This window comes from Tachyglossus aculeatus, chromosome X4 (genome assembly GCF_015852505.1).
Source record: "Tachyglossus aculeatus isolate mTacAcu1 chromosome X4, mTacAcu1.pri, whole genome shotgun sequence".
Classification (NCBI taxonomy): domain Eukaryota; kingdom Metazoa; phylum Chordata; class Mammalia; order Monotremata; family Tachyglossidae; genus Tachyglossus; species Tachyglossus aculeatus.
The window spans coordinates 56,877,967-56,893,906 of NC_052098.1; the positions used below are offsets into that span (position 1 = coordinate 56,877,967).

General features: G+C 41.7%; 1 protein-coding gene across 2 annotated transcripts in view; it reads left to right on the forward strand.

Annotated features, from left to right (window-relative positions):
* MCC (MCC regulator of WNT signaling pathway) overlaps positions 1 to 15,940 on the forward strand; it is a 359,158-nt gene that overhangs the window by 55,168 nt on the left and 288,050 nt on the right. The window contains exon 3 of one of the 2 annotated variants that reach the window (XM_038769406.1): positions 2,405 to 2,455. The exons of the other annotated variant lie outside the window; for it this stretch is intronic. Within the exon in view, the coding sequence (XP_038625334.1) occupies positions 2,405 to 2,455 (51 nt within the window). The remainder of the gene's footprint in view (positions 1 to 2,404; positions 2,456 to 15,940) is intronic. 2 annotated transcript variants of the gene reach the window in all.

Genomic DNA, 15,940 nt, shown 5'->3' on the forward strand with positions numbered 1-15,940 from the left:
TAGTAATAATAATAACGATGATTATAAATTTTGCTGCAGTCTTGGCTGATGAGACTGTAGCATGCTTTAGGATTTATCAGTTCTTTGAGGGCATTTGTTTCATTATAAACTGTCAAGTCTCCAAGAACCTATGATGCTGTTTGAATCAGCTCCCGGAGGCTTTGAATCCACTGCTGAAGACAGGAGACATCAAAACCTGCTAATTAATACTGTGAAACCTGATGGATTATGTCTTATGAATACTGGGCAGAATTTTCAATAACTGGTGTCTTCAAAGACTGCTTACTGGCTCTTATGTGCAGTTTATTCCCACACGACAGGTCAGCCTTTATTGTATCCTTCCAGAGTTTCTGTTGGTTGTGCATGGAGTACTTACATTACTGAAGCTCCAAATTCATTGAACAGCTGGAGTCCTGAGACCAGCCACTAGAGAATCCTGACTCCTTAAGGGGCCCCTAGGGCTTCACAAGGATTTTGTCTGATGTTTGTTCAGAGAGCACATAGTCCCAGCAAGAAGGAATGCAGGCGCCCTGTGCACATTTCTCTAAAGGACTTCTTGTAATGAGATACCTTTTCCTCAAGGCAGAATCTTTCAGAGAAATATGCCGAGAACTGTAAATAAACCAAAAAGTCCCATCCAAGCCATACAAATAGTTTTCCCCCAAAATCTCTCACTTGTAGAAGCAACTTTCTAGAATGGATATTGCATGTTAGTCCAACAAGGCAGTAGGTGCCTTCCATTTGATTGTGGAGTTCCACAGATCAGCTGGTCAGTCTATTAAAATAAAACAAAAACTTCTGATTTAGCATTTAAAAATTAATGCAGAGAGTCTGAGTGAATTTTCTTCAATTACATAGGAACACCTAGTTAATCATTCAGTTGTATTTATTCATTCATTCATTCAGTCTTATTTATTGAGCGCTTACTGTGTGCAGAGCACTGTACTAAGTGCTTGGGAAGTACAAGTCGGCAAAATATAGAGACGGTCCGTACCCAACAATGGCCACACAGTCTAGAAGGGGGAAACAGACAACAAAACAAAACATGGCGCCTACTCTGTGCAGAACACTGTACTAAACTCTTGGGAGAGCACAGTATAGCAGAGTTGGTAGATATGTCCCCTGCCCACAAGCTACAGTTCTAGAGGGAAGTACTGCACCCCATTGGAAGTTGAGGCATAGAGAAGTTAAGTGATCTGTCTAAGGTCACACAGAAGACAAGAGGCAGAGTTGGGATTAGAACCCAGAGAGGGTCCTCTAACTCCCAAGCCTGTGCTCTTTCCACTAGGCCATGCTGCTTCTACAGCTGCTTCTTTCTAATTAAAAAGAAACTAAAGCATTTTGGTAAAGGAAAACCTTCAGGTTGAGAAACATGGGCTGGATTTGGTTTCATTCCTGTATTTCATTTCAGTAGGAGTAAATAGCTTCTAAGCATTTAATATGAGAAGTAATTCATTATTTTCTTCATACAGAATTGTCAGTTCCTTTCTGTCATGAGATATTTTACTTTTCAGACTCCCCCCAGGATTTTGTTAAATTTTGAATGTCTTTTTATTTTACTCCACCATTTCTATTGTAGATGATGGGACTTGTCAGTACTTCAGTCTGAAATTGGATGCTCATAGCACTTCAGAAAAAGTTTGGCTTAGAGCCAGAAAAACTTGAGTCTTCCAGGAAACCGTTAATTCTTAATGTGTTAACTGGGGGGGCCTGTTACTTATGAAGATAAAATAAAATAGATTGTAGATCTAAATGGTTTAGTTTATAATCTGCAACTAATAGAGCAGTTTGTTTGAAGTTGGGTTTATCTTTTGAAACAGCCATATGTGTGTTTCTGAATATAAGATGAGACTAAGAAATGGTAATTTGTTAAGCTGCCAGTAGAGACTTCTATATAACCATCCTGTCTTAAGCTGTGAATTGTAATTGTGGTAACACTGGTGGGCAAATGATGGAAAATTAGCCTTGAGTTGGATTAGAGGAACCCTTTTTAAAGGGCAGAAACTAGGACAGTGAGGAGTTCTGGCCATTTCTCCAACAAGACTGACACAGGCATGTCTTTCAGTGTTTCTTGTGTTCTGGTCTTAGTGTAGGGAAATCAGGATTTGAAATCCTCTAATGCCGGGGTAGGCAATGATTTTGTTAGGAGGGAGGGTCACATGTGATTTGGACACATGCAGAAAGCTCTACCTAAGAGAAGCAGCGTGGCCTAGTGGAGAGAGCCACTTACCTGTGGTCGCGGGGGAGTCTTCCACCAGCTCCACCTTCACCACACCGATGGAGGGAACATGACCCAATAAAGTTTTCTGTGGCCTATTCATGTCAGGAAGTTAATGATGCTGACCCAAATGAACAGAATGGATACTGCTTGTACCAATCTCATCTCTATCTTTTTATTTTATAGAGATGTCAGGTTTTTTTGGTGGGCGTGGACCTCATGTGCCAAAGTCATTTGGTAAGCGCATTGTGCATTCCTTAGTTTATAATATATGTGGGGAGTAGCTCAATACAGTATATTGGTACAGTTCAATAATATATTGAGAAGCAGCATGAAGTAGTGGATAGAGCATGGGCCTGGGAATCAGGAGGTCATGGTGTCTAATCCCGGCTCTGCCACTTGTCTGCTGTGTGACCTTGGGAAAGTCACTTCATTTCTCTGGGCCTCAGTTCCCTCATCTGGAAAATGGGGATTGAGACTGTGAGCCCCATGTGGGACAGGGACTGTGTCCAACCTGATTACCTTGTATCTACCCCAGCGCTTAGAACAGTGCTTGGCACATAGTAAGTGCTTAACAAATATCATAATTATCATTATTATTATTATATGAGTTCCCTCTTGTTTGAACTGCTCGTCTCCATGTTCAAAGCTGGAGTCTGTGGATGCCTTTGAACAGATCTATTGACAGTTCCCAGCTGAATCAATCAGTTCACTTGAGTCCATACTCCACTCTGCTGCCCAGGTCACTTTTCTGAAAACACGTCCAGTCCAGGTCTCCCACTCCTCAAGAACCTCCAATGGTTTGCCCATCGAACTCCGCATCAAATGGAAACTCCTTAATGTCAGCTTTAAAGCACTCAATCACCTTGCCCCCTCCTACCTTACTTCACCAATCTCCTATTACAGCCCAGCCTGCACATTCTGCTTCTCTAGTGCCAGCTTGTTCACTGTGGCCCAATTTCATCTATCCTGTCCCTGACCCCTTTCTCACATCCTCTTCCTAGCTTGAACCTCCCCCCAACCAGAACACCACTGTCCCTACCTCCAAAGCATTATTTGCCACACCTCCTCCAAGAGGCCTTCCCCAATTAAGCCCTCTTTTTTTCTTTTTTATGGTGTTTGTTAAGCACTTAATATGTGCCAGGCTCTGTGCTAAGCGCTGGGGTAGATTCATTCATTCATTCAATTGTATTTATTGAGTACTTACTGTGTGCACAGCACTGTACTAAGCACTTGGAAAGTACAATTTGATAACAGATATGCAAACTAATCAGACCATGTCCTACATGGAACTCAAAGTATTAATTTCCATTTTACAGATGAGGTAATTGAGGCAGAGAGAAGTTAAGTGGCTTGCCCAAAGTCACACAGCAGACAAGTGGCTTTTCCCCAGCTCCCTCTCCCTTCAGTATCATCTGGCTACTTGGATCTGTGACATTTTGGTATTTGACATTTGCTTCACCCTCAGCACCACAACATTTATGTACATATCTATAAATTATATAAGTTATTTAGTTACATTAATATGTGTCTCCTCTCTAGACTGTAAGCCCATTGTGGGCAGGGAACATGTCTGCCAACTCTGTTGTACTCTACTCTACCAAGCACTTAGTACAGTGCTCTGCCCCTAGTAAGCACTCAATAAATACCATTGATGATGATGAGTTAACATTATCAGTCAATCAGTTAACCAATAGCATTTATTCATTGCCTTCTGTGTGCAGAGCACTGTCTGAAGCACTTGGGAGAGTACACTAGAAATAGAAGACATCATCCCTGGCCTCAAGGAACTTACAATGTAACAGGAGAAACAGACACAGAATAATTTACAGATAGGAGGAAGAAAAGATCACAATGAGAGATTTGTGGAAAAGCAAGTGCTTAGGTAGAGGAAGTAAATTATATATAAAAGTGTGTAAGTGGTTGTGAGTGAAGAAGTGCTCAGGTGGTAATTGGGGGTGGGGGGTATGACCTGGGAAGAGGAAAAATTATTTGGAGAAGTCTCCTAGGATATTGGATAATTCCAGGAGGTGGCCATCAATGGACCCGAACAAAGAAAGTCCAATAACTTGGCTAACATTTCTTCCTTCTCCAGTGCCATTGAATTCTAGTAGCTTGTTAAGAGGCTGGGCATTAGCAGATGTTGAAACCATTCCAGTATTCTGAGGCACTGATACCACTTGGCATGATTATACTTGTTTTCTGTGGTATAAAAAGTATTAGCTAGCTGAGATAAAGACTTGCTCTATTCACAAAATGGTGTTTAATTTGGCTACAATATTCCATTATCCATTGTTCATTTCGGAGAATCTGTCACTTTCTGTTCTAACTGGGAATGTACAAGAGACTCAGGAAGGCTTATTTGGTTCCTGATTTATTTCTCATGAAACTTGAGCGGGCTCATAGTTTGCCATAAATGCAGCCAGAGTTAAATGGCTATTTTGAAAGAAAATATTTTTTTCCTTTTTTTGAATTTGCTTGTATATCAGTGTAACCATCTGTCGGTGTAAGATCTGTCTAAAGAATATCTCGCTTCATTATGAAGCGTAGTCTTGGACAGGTATGTAATGGTATATTTAGTTTGCATTTGATGCAGCAGATTTTAGTTAATTCTGGACAAATTCCATATCCCTGTAAACTTCCTGGTTTCATGTGATTAAAACTGGATTACTAGTCACCTCTTTTTTTTTCTTTCTCTTTGTTCACAGTGTTCTCTTGGTTACTTGCACCTTAAGATTCAGATGTCATGAAAGACTTTACATACATTATTTGGATAACTATGTTTAATTTATTTCCAGCATAAATCAGATAGCAATAGAAGATTAGAGTGTTAATCTCTGAGAATTTGTGCTTGGGAACTGAAATCTAGGGATTTATTTTGAATGTACTGAGGGAAAATGGTAAAATACTAAATTCCCTGTAGATTAAGCAAGAGGGCCTTGGTTGACCTTAGCTGTAATATTTGGCTACATTAGGAGTGATGAGGTCTAAAATAACCTTTTGGTGTTTAAAAATCTGAATGGCTGCAGAGCATTAGTCACTCAACTCTAGCACCTAGATGATGGCCATGTGCTCAGTGCAAATCCAATAAACAATTGAATTATTGGGTATCATGAATCCAGTTTCTATGTGCAGTTTTGGCCCTTTTACTTCTTCTTTGACCTCTTAACTTCCAGCCTTGTCCTCCCTCCAATCTCTACTTCACACTGCTGCACAGATCATCATTTTCTACTTGGCCTACATTTCTCCACTGCTCAAAAACTTTCATTGGCCATTTCCATCCACGTCAACCAAAGACTCCTCATGATTAGGTTCAAGGCTCTCCCCCAACTCTAATCTTACAAATCAGCTTTCTTCACCTGGCAGCTCTCTTTGCATGCTATTTCTCAGCTCACTCTCTTTGTTCCTTCCAAGCTAACAAATTACATTTCGCTCTGGAATTTCTCCTTTCCCTCGCTCATGCTTTGCCCTCTTCCCTCCAAATACAGAAGACCATAGCTCTCCCCATGTTCAGAGCTTTCCTAAAAATATATCCTCCGAGACTTTTCCAGTCAACTCCGAAGACCCCAATCCAACCGTCAGTTTACATATTAATTCATACCCATCCTCAGCAATTATGTATATATGTGTAGTCAGTTTTACATTCAATTGTATTTATTCTGATTCCCTTGCTTGTGAGTATTTCTTCATGTCCCCCATTAGCGTGTAAACATCTTATAATCTGGGAATGTCTTATCCTTCTGTTTTACTTTCCCAAGTGCTTAGTACAGTGCATTGTACCTAGCAGGGGTCTGTGGATACCATTACTACTGCAGCTGCTGCTAGGGTCTAGACTGTCTCTGGACTCTTGTCCTTGCTAGAGTGATTGCATGTCAGTGTTGACTCTCAGTTGCTACCACAGCTTAACTGTTCCCACTGTTAAACCTTTGCCCCGTGGTTCAGTGTCTGAAGGATCTTTAAAGAAGAGGAGAAGATAATGGAGTGGAGGCAGTTAGGTATAGCCAAGGATTTTCAAACCCATCTGTGGGTCAGATTCTTATTTATTAATGGAATTCCATGATTTCAGGAAATACTTAACTTTAGCATTGATTTCATTGACCTGTTCCTTAGTTCCTGTTTAGTGCAAGGCTGTTGAGTGTTTCAGAAAATGGAAAAGGAAGTAGCTGAGATTGCTTTTTCATATTGTCTCATACTTATTTTTAAAGAGGTTACATGCACTTAAACATTCTTTAGAGATTTTCCCTTATTTTGAGTAGGCCTTTCACAGATAAATCATCTTCCCCACCCCCCCACCCCGGCACAGACATTGTAAGAGCATTGTGATCCTGTTCATATCCATGTACAATGGCAGGGTGAATTTCTGTCTCCTTCCAGTTGTATAAGTATGGCATTGCAGTTGCCTGAAGCACCTCCCATGGTTTTTCTAGCCAGGATTACCTGAAAACTGGGTGGCTAGTGTTTCATCCAACCCTGAACAAGCTGCTCATTGAGAATGACTGGGCCAGTTTGAATCCCAACAGCTGGTAGGACTTACACCCTAATTACTCCAAATTTTGTGGAACAAGAATTGCTCTACCAAGTCAGAGAACTGGAAAGCAGTTTACTTGCAACTTTTGCTATTGAAGGGACAGCAAGAGGTGGTATGCCAGTTTATTTTTGGGGAGAAGGGAGGAAGAGAGAGAGAGAGAAACAGTGAGAATTATTATTCACCCTCCCATCTGAAAAGCCCATGCACTTGGGTCTGCACTTGGGTCTGTACCCCTTGAACATGTGGATACTCACCCTGTGACAGCCCCACAGCACTTATGTACTTATCCTTATACTGTGCCATTTTTCTCTCTCTAATTCATTTTAGCATGTCTCCTCCTCTAGGCCGTAAGTTCCTTGTGGGCAGGGATCATGTCTGCCAACTCTGTCATATTGTACTCTTCCAAGAGCTTAGTACAGCATTCTGCACAAAGTAAGTGCTCAGTGAATACCATTGACTGACTAATTTATGCTTTCAGGTCCTTGGTCTAATTTTTAATTTGCCTTATTCCCAGTTTTCCCTGGTTTTCAGGAGAGCTGTCCATGGAAAGCTTATTTGAGTGTGAAGGTATCCATTTTGCCGGCAGCTGTATGTTTTTAGAGTGTGAAACTGGAAAAAATGACTGATTAGCCCAGCAGTGGACCAGGTGCTGCATAAGTAATTGTAGTTGGGATTGAACTGCCAGGATGTTGTTTAATAGACAGCTGTTAAAAATAAAACCACCCAATTATAATGATGGTATTTGAGTGCTTACTAATAATAATTACGGTATTTATTCAATCAGTCATATTTACTGAGTGCTTACTATGTTCAAATCACTGTACTAAGTGCTTGGGAAAGCACAATAAAACAGAATTAGCAGACACATTCCCTTCCCATAATGAGCTTACAGTCTAGAGGGGGAGACCGACATTAATATGAATAATATTAATTTTTTAAGCACTTACTATTTGCCAAGCACTGAAGTAGATACAACACAATCAGATCAGATACAGTCCCTGTCCCAGGTGGGACTCACAGTCTATAAGGTAGGGAGAACAGATATTTTGTTCTCATTTGACATATGAAGAAACTGAGGCTGAGAAGTTGAGAGACTTACCCAAGGGCACACAGCAGAAGAGGTGGAGCCAGGACTAGACCCAGGTCTTCTGTCTCCCAGTCCGATGCTCCTTCCACTAGGCCATGCTACCTCTATATAATCAATATCAGTGGTATTTATTGAGAGTTTACTGTGTGCAGAGCCCCGAACTAAGCGGTTGGGCGAGTACAGTACAACAGAGTTAGCAGACATGTTCCCTGCCCACAGTCTAAAGGGGGAGATAGACATTAATGTGAATAAATAATTTATAAGATCTCAGTAACTGAGAAACTTTTTGTTTCAGTACCTCTCTGAGAGCAGACTTTCTCTAATGATACATTTTATGAGCATGTCTAGGCCCATATTGTTTTGTTGTCTGTCATATGGAGGGAAACATTTAGAATCCTTGGCCCAGATCTATACCATAATCCCTCCTCCTAACAATGCAAGTATTCACTTTTTTGTTCTTAACTGTTTGTGGGAAGTATTGTTAAAGTGATGGCAACATCCTTGGATTATTTGTGGAACAATAACCCTTTAAATTCAGTGAATACTCTGGCCCTTGGCACTTGAACTGATTCAGTGCCATCCTGCAGTTTCCCGACTTGTAGAGACACTGCTTTAAGTAGGCTTTATTTCCATTAATAACTAAAACAGTTTAATCATAGGATCCTTCAAGAACAACCACAAGATGTTCTCTCTCCGCGCCACCCCCAGTCTCTTATATGGAATTTTATAGCTGTGGGATGGGCGTGGAAAGGATTGGTATATGAAAACAGTGTGATGGAAACCAGGTCATTCTTTTTAAAAAGATGATGGATGTTACAAATTGAAAGGGAAAAACTCCATACTCGAATGAAGACCATCCAGCTTTCTCTGTAGAATGAAAATGGGCTCACTGCAAAGCTGACTGTATTCATCCACCTTTCCAGACAAACCATATTTTATAAGCTTTTTTTCCCTCCTGTGTAGTGTCAGAAATATGTTCAAAGTCCGATGTGAAATGAGGAAGATTATTTTTTATTGCAGTGGTTTAAAAATGAAAAAAAGTAGTCAGATTAGTTCCTATTTCCTCAGTTTTAAGTGTGAAATGGGATAAGACTATCTTCTATTGTCCTTTGTGTACAACAGTTTGTATCACATGATTCTCCTCTGCTGTCTTGTATTTCCTCCTTGATTAATAATAATAATAATGTCATTTATTAAGTGCATACTATGTGCAAAGCACTGTTCTAAGTGCTGGGGAGGTTACAAGGTGATCAGGTTGTCCCACAGGGGGCTCACAGTCTTAATCCCCATGTTACAGATGAGGTAACTGAGGCACAGAGAAGTTAAGTTTAATTGAATTTGACAGAGGGGCAGGGATCCCATAGCTAGGGTGAACCCCACAAATTTCACAACAGTGGATGCTGGGGGATGAGACAGATCTTTCTTTGTATCCTATAAATTTTCAAAGAATGAACCCTGAAGAGTGTTGTCAACTCAGTTGATCAATGGTATTTAATGCTTACGTTGTGCAGAGCACTGTAGAGAAGCAATGTGGCCTAGTAGAGCATGGGTCTGGGAATCAGAAGGACCTGGGTTCTAACCCCAGCCCCACCACTTGCCTGTTGTGTGAACTTGGGCAAGTCACTTCACTTCTCTGTGCCTCAGTTACCACATCTGTAAATTGGGGTTAAGACTGAGCCCCCCCATGTGGGACAGGAGGGACTGTGTTCAACCTAATTAGCTTGTATGTACGCCAGCACTTAGTACAGTGCTGGAACATAACAAATTATTATTATTGTTATTAATAATTATTATAATTATTATCAACATTATCACTTATTATTATAATTATCAACAATCATTATTATTCTTACTAAGTGTTTGGGTGAGTATAATCTTGTTAGTAGAGCCTACTATTAGACACTTCTAGAGATGTCAGAGTGTCCAAGCCATTTCAACCAGTAGGCAGGGTGGTAGGCTCTAAACAAATACAAGAAATACTTTTTCTACCCTGCAGAGGCATTAACAGACCGAGTACATTACCCCAGGAAGTTTTTGGCAGAAAATATCAGCAGGTTTTAAAGGGGTTTGCTGGATGCTCAATGTGGCCATTTCAGCCACACATACACTCTTAGGTTAATTTCCCACCATCAGTAGTGTCTTCTTTGAATACAAAGGACAAATATCAAACATGTGTATATAGATAGAGAGAAAGGGAGAGGGGAAGAGGATAGCAGCGTGGCCTAGTGGAAAGAGCATGGGCCTGGGAGTTAGAGGCCCTGATATCTAATTCCAGCTCCACCACATACCTACACCACCACATAACCTGCTGTCTGATGTTGGACAAATTACTTAACTTCTCTGTGCCTCAGTTCTCTCATCTGCAAAATGGGGATTTGATAGCTGTTCTCCCTCCTGTTTAGACTGTGAACTGCATATGGGACCTGATTATTTTATATCTACCCCAGCACTTAGTACAGTGCTTGGCACATAGCACTTAACAAATACCACTATTATTATAATATTACTACTACTAATAATAATTCATGGACATATGCTCCATAATGGGAAAGTTTGGGGTGTTTGTTATTCTGTTCCTAACCGTGAGGATGGATATATAGAAGGGCAACCAGAATAAGTTTGTCTAAAAATCAATCAATTGTATTGAGCACTTACTGTATGCAGAATCCATGCATCCTGTTGAATCAGAAATTCATCAAGGGTAGGGACATGTCTTTTATTTTTCTTGCACTTCCTCAAGTTTCTTGTACAATGCCCTGCACACAATAGGTACTTAATAATAAATACTATTGAATGAAGATCACTGGGCTGGATGGACCACATGTGGAACTTAATAATGATATTGCATATACTCTTACATTCTTCTTATTCTGCCAACTACAGTGATCAAACTCACATTCCTTAAAGAATTATTAGGGCTGTGAAGCTCCCTCTAAGTTCCTTACGGGCAGGGAATGTGTCTGTTATAATGTTGTGTTGTATTCTTCCAAGCAGTACAGTGCCCAGCACACAGTCAGCTCTCAATAAATTGATTGATGTGAACTGTGCACTTCAGTCCTTAGCCTCCATGTCACTTTGCAGTGCATCATAAATGGCTGGCAGGACTGAGTCTCATCCTTTGTTTTCGATGGGAGACTCCATCATCAATTTTCCCCTGACTTTAAATGATGCAATTTTGAGTATGCTTTTCCTTCCAATTTAAAACTTTAGCTTGCTAATATAAGATAGTGTCTCAAAAATCACCATCTCCAAAATCTTTACACACTACTGAAATACTATATGTAAGTAATAGGAAATGTATGCATGACTCTCCATTGTTTTGAAAATGGAAAAATTCAGGTTTGTGAGATTGGAACAGGCAATGATGTTGTAAATGTACACAAATCAGGGTTCTAGTGTAACAATACCTTTGTTGTACAAAACCCCATGTATGTGAATTGACCCCTCAAAGTATGGTGGAAATCTATCTTAGTGAGAGAAAGTGGGTGAGGAGTTGCATGCCACTCTGCCTTCTTGCAGAATTAAGCGTTAACATTCCAGTGCTAACCTGAATGTTTTGAGCTTTTGATGGTCTGTTTCCATTTATGGCCTCATTGCCATTCTAACTCTTTTATTTATGTACATTTAAGGAGATATGTTTGTGTAACTAAACTTTTGTGTATGTGGCACTGTTGAGACCAGGCTGGTGTTTTGCCTACTAAAGATGCCTTTTTTGGAGTTAATCCCTATATCCTCATCCAGAAATTTTTACTGAACATGCACCAGGGACTCAATCCTGGCCCGAACCGTATTTGTGGAGCCAACAGTGAATCACTTTGGCTAAAATTCCCCATTTCAGAGTTGGCAGGTGGGTGAAAGGTAATCCCTGCTATTTATTGAGCGTAACGGAAGGAGCTGTGGTAGTGGGGCTCCTTATTAGGTACAGTCATAGAGGGCATGCAGGTGAAGGTCTTTCAGAACAGGCTTCAGTGTGGTCACTTTTGTGTTCTGCTTCCCCTTTCCTCTGTCCTTTCCACCTTCCACCCCTCTGAAGTCTCTACCCTTCTTAGGATTTGACACTGAAATTTTCCAACACCTAAACATGGCTAGTCAGTCAATCATATTTATCGAGTGCTTATTGTGTGCCGAGTCCTGTACTAAGCACTTGGGAGAGAACAATATAACAGACACATTCCCTGCCCACAGTGAGCTTACAATCTGGAGAGGGAGACAGACAATAATATACATAAATTGCAGATGTGTACATAAGTGCTGTGGGGCTGGTGGGGGGGGGAACGAATAAAGAGAGCTTGTCAGGGCGATACAGAAGGGAGTTGAAAAGGAAAAGAGGGCTTAGTCAGGGAAGGCCTCTTGGAGGAGTTGTGCCTTCAGTAAGGTTTTGAAGGTGGGGAAGAGTAATCGTCTGTCGGATATAAGGAGGGAGGGTGTTCCAGGTCAGAGGCAGAACATGTGCGAGAGGTCAGCAGCAAGATGGATGAGATCGAGTTACAGTGAGAAGGTTGGCATTAGAGGAGTGAAGTGTGCGGGCTTGATAAATGGTTGAGTTGTGTCAGAGAGGCATCAGTGCAGGCTGGACCGAGACTGCTGCCTCACGGGGTTTTCCTGAGGTGAAGCCTCCTAGCTAATTTGAAGTTCATAGTCTGGGTTTTTGGCAAGCATTTGGCAGCATGTTTTTGCATCTGTTAGGCCAACCTAAGCTGGGCCTTCAGCTTTTTGCTTTCTTACAAATTTAGAATGGCTCAGGTGTTAGGGAGTTGGTTGGAAGGAAGCTGGTCATGAAGTTGAAGATAAGTCTAGAGCCAGCAGGTATAATCTTGTTTCAAAAAGTGAAATCAGGATGTTTCCCAGGCAATATGTTTGAAGTGTTCAGTGAGCCCATCCCAATAAACAGCCCTTCATTTCAGCATTAGGAATGTGAGTTTTTATCCAGAGAAATCTGATGTTAAGATACTGAGGGGGAAGGGGGAAATCATGTCATTGTTAAGAGAAATGATTATTCCCTTTTCCCTTAGTTTATGGCAGGTTTGTGCTGCCCCCCGACTGTTTCTCTGTCAGTTTCACTTAGTCATCAATTGTTATTTTAACTATGCAAGTAGTTCAGCCTCTTGATGATTTATCGAGAGGCTAAGCTTGGCTTGACTGATTACATGGATTCTGCAGAAACCTGAATTTTTTAACACCGCACAATTAATGAACCCATTTTATGATGTTTCATTCCAGAACTACTTTTTTTTATTAATCAGGTGGGCCTCACTGCCTACAGAATTGGTTTAAGCATATAATTTATTTTTTATGTTTCTAAAGGTAATTTTACAGTGTAGAGCTAAACTGTGGTGTCTTTTTTTCCTTATTCTGCGATTGGACTGGTTCAGCTAAACTTGGCTATATGATGGGAGTAGTAATAAATACTATTTATTTAGCATCTGCTGTGTACAAAGCACCGTAGTAAGCTCTGGGAAAACATACTGATATAAGAATGAGACATGGTCCTTGGCACCCAAGGAGCTCAATCTAAGAATATGGGGGAGAGATGATTGATGCCAGACATGTTTTCCCACTCCTCAAAAAACTCCACTGGTTGCCCATCCACCTCTCCATCAAACAAAAACTCCTCACCTTTGGCTTTAAAGCACTCAGTCACCTTACCCTATCCTACCTCACCTTGCTACTCTCCTACTACAACCCAGGTCGCACACTTCGCTCCTCTAATGCTAACCTCCTCACTGTCCCTCAGTCACGTCTGTCTCATCGCCAACCCCTTGCCCCTGCCCTGTCTTTGGCCTGGAATACCCTCCCTCTTCAAATCTGACAGAGAATGACACCCCCCCAGCCCCGACTACAAAGGCTTAGCGAAGGCACTTCTCCAAGAGACCTTCCCTCACTATGCCTTTCCTTTTCCTCAACACCCTCCTGCATCACCCTGACTTGCTCCCCTTGTTCACCCTCCCCACCAGTCCCAAGCACTTACGTTCATATCTGTAGTTTATTTATTAATATTAGTGTCTGCCTCCCCCCTCTGCCCCAGACTCTGCTTTAGAGAAGCAGCATGGTTTAGTGGATAGAGCACGGCCCCGGGAGTCAGATGGTCATGGGTTCTAATCCTAGCTCCACCACTTTTCTGCTGTGTGACCTTGGGCAAGTCACTTCACTTCTCTGTGCCTCAGTTACCTCATCTGTATAATGGGAATTGAGACTGTGAGTCCCCTGTGGGACAGGGACTGTGTCCACCCCAATTTGCTCGTATCCATCCCAGTGCTCCTCCCAGCGCTTAGTACAGTCTGGCACATAGTAAGTGCTTAATAAATATTATTAAACTGTAAGCTCATTGTGGGCAGGGAATGTGTCTGTTTATTGTTGTATTGTACTCTACCAAGCTCTTAGTTTAGTGCTGCGCACACAGTAAGCACTCAATTGTTCTGACAATTTTGACACCTGTCTACATGTTTTGTTCTGTTGTCTGTCTCCCCCTTCTAGACTGTGAGCCCGTTGTTGGGTAGGGACCGTCTTTATATGTTGCTGACTTGTACTTCCCAAGCGCTTAGTACAGTGCTCTGCACACAGTAAGTGCTCAATAAATACGATTGAATGAATGAATGAATGAGTAAATACAATTGAATGAATTAAGATGGAACAATAAAAACACAAAAACAACACCATAAAAAGACAAGGACCAAGATGAATAAAATAAGAATGATCAAGTATTTTGGCTAGAGGAGCTGGGTTTCAGGCTCTTGGGGCCTCAGAGCCCCACAGCAACAACCATGCCAACATTCTAAATGTTGAGAAGGCCTTATACAGCCACCTCTCTCTTCCTCCTTCCAGGATTGGAGCATCTTCTCTCCTGGGCAGTAGGCCTCAGCAGTGTAATATTTAATGCACTGCCCTGGTACACTGGTACAGGGAGCTAAAGGGGAAACAGAAATTCTGAAAAGTACTCAAGATCCAGGACCTTGGTTGAGTTGCCAACTAGGAGAGTTCCACAACAATACAATAGGGAAAAAGGAAGGGAGGAGTTAGGTTAGCTGCTGTAAGCCCCCACAGCAAGCTTTTAAAAGTAATCTATTTAAATAATGTATAGAGCAGAGAGTGGTTGTTTATCTTGGTTTAACTAGCTACCCATCCCAGAGATAATCCAATTAGCAGGGGGGAAGCTGCATACCAAATGCAATTTAGCTAAAAGCCCCACAAACTCTTCTCAGAAAATTAGCAAGATGGACTGATTATGAATCTGTTGAACCCCCACCTGAATATTTTATGATGAGCAGTTACCTGAGAACTTGGAACAGAAGTGTGGGTTGAGATCTTTTGATAGTTTGTAGGCAATCAAATCCCCTCTCATCCCAGCTGAAGGTTATTCAGAAGCTGTTTGAAATCTTTTGATAGTTTGTAAACAGTCAAACCCCATCTCACCCAGCTGAAGGTTGTTCAGAGGCTGGTTGCCAAGGAGAGGACCAGGGACCCTTGAGAAAGTAAAAGAGGAAGCCCTGTTGGTCAGTCAGTCATTTATTGAGCACTTATTGTGTGCAGAGCACTGTACTGAGCGATTGGGAGAGTACGGTATAACAGACACATTCCCTGCTCACAACGAGCAGGGACTGTGCATTGCTTGGGCTATGACCTGTTCCTGTGGGGTTTGGGTTTGCTTGTAATTTACTTAGGAAACCCCCCCCCCCCCCCATCCCACATACACACTTTAATATCCTGGTTAGTTTAAACCCTTTTTTATCCTCTACCATCTGCTTATTTGGAGGGGAGTAAACTCTGGAGGAACATGTTGCCAGGGAGGGAGAGTAGGAGGGATTTGCTGCAGAGGCTTCAGTGGTACTTTGGTAAAGGGACTAGCTGGGGCCCCTTGCTGCCACTGATTTCTCACATTTCCTGGGCTGCAGTAAGGGCTGATGGGAAGCACTGATGGCATGGCATCAGGGCAGGTTCTTCACATGTTGTGGTCTGATGGTAAGGAGACCAGCTGGGATTTCTCACCCTGTGTTAATTTGCTTGGTGTTGGGCAGTATGGAAGTAGAGAAGTTGACTTAGAGGAGAGTGCTATCAAATTGGGAAGTCTTGTCTCAGAAGCCAGGGATTCAGAGGCAGGAAGATCCAATAC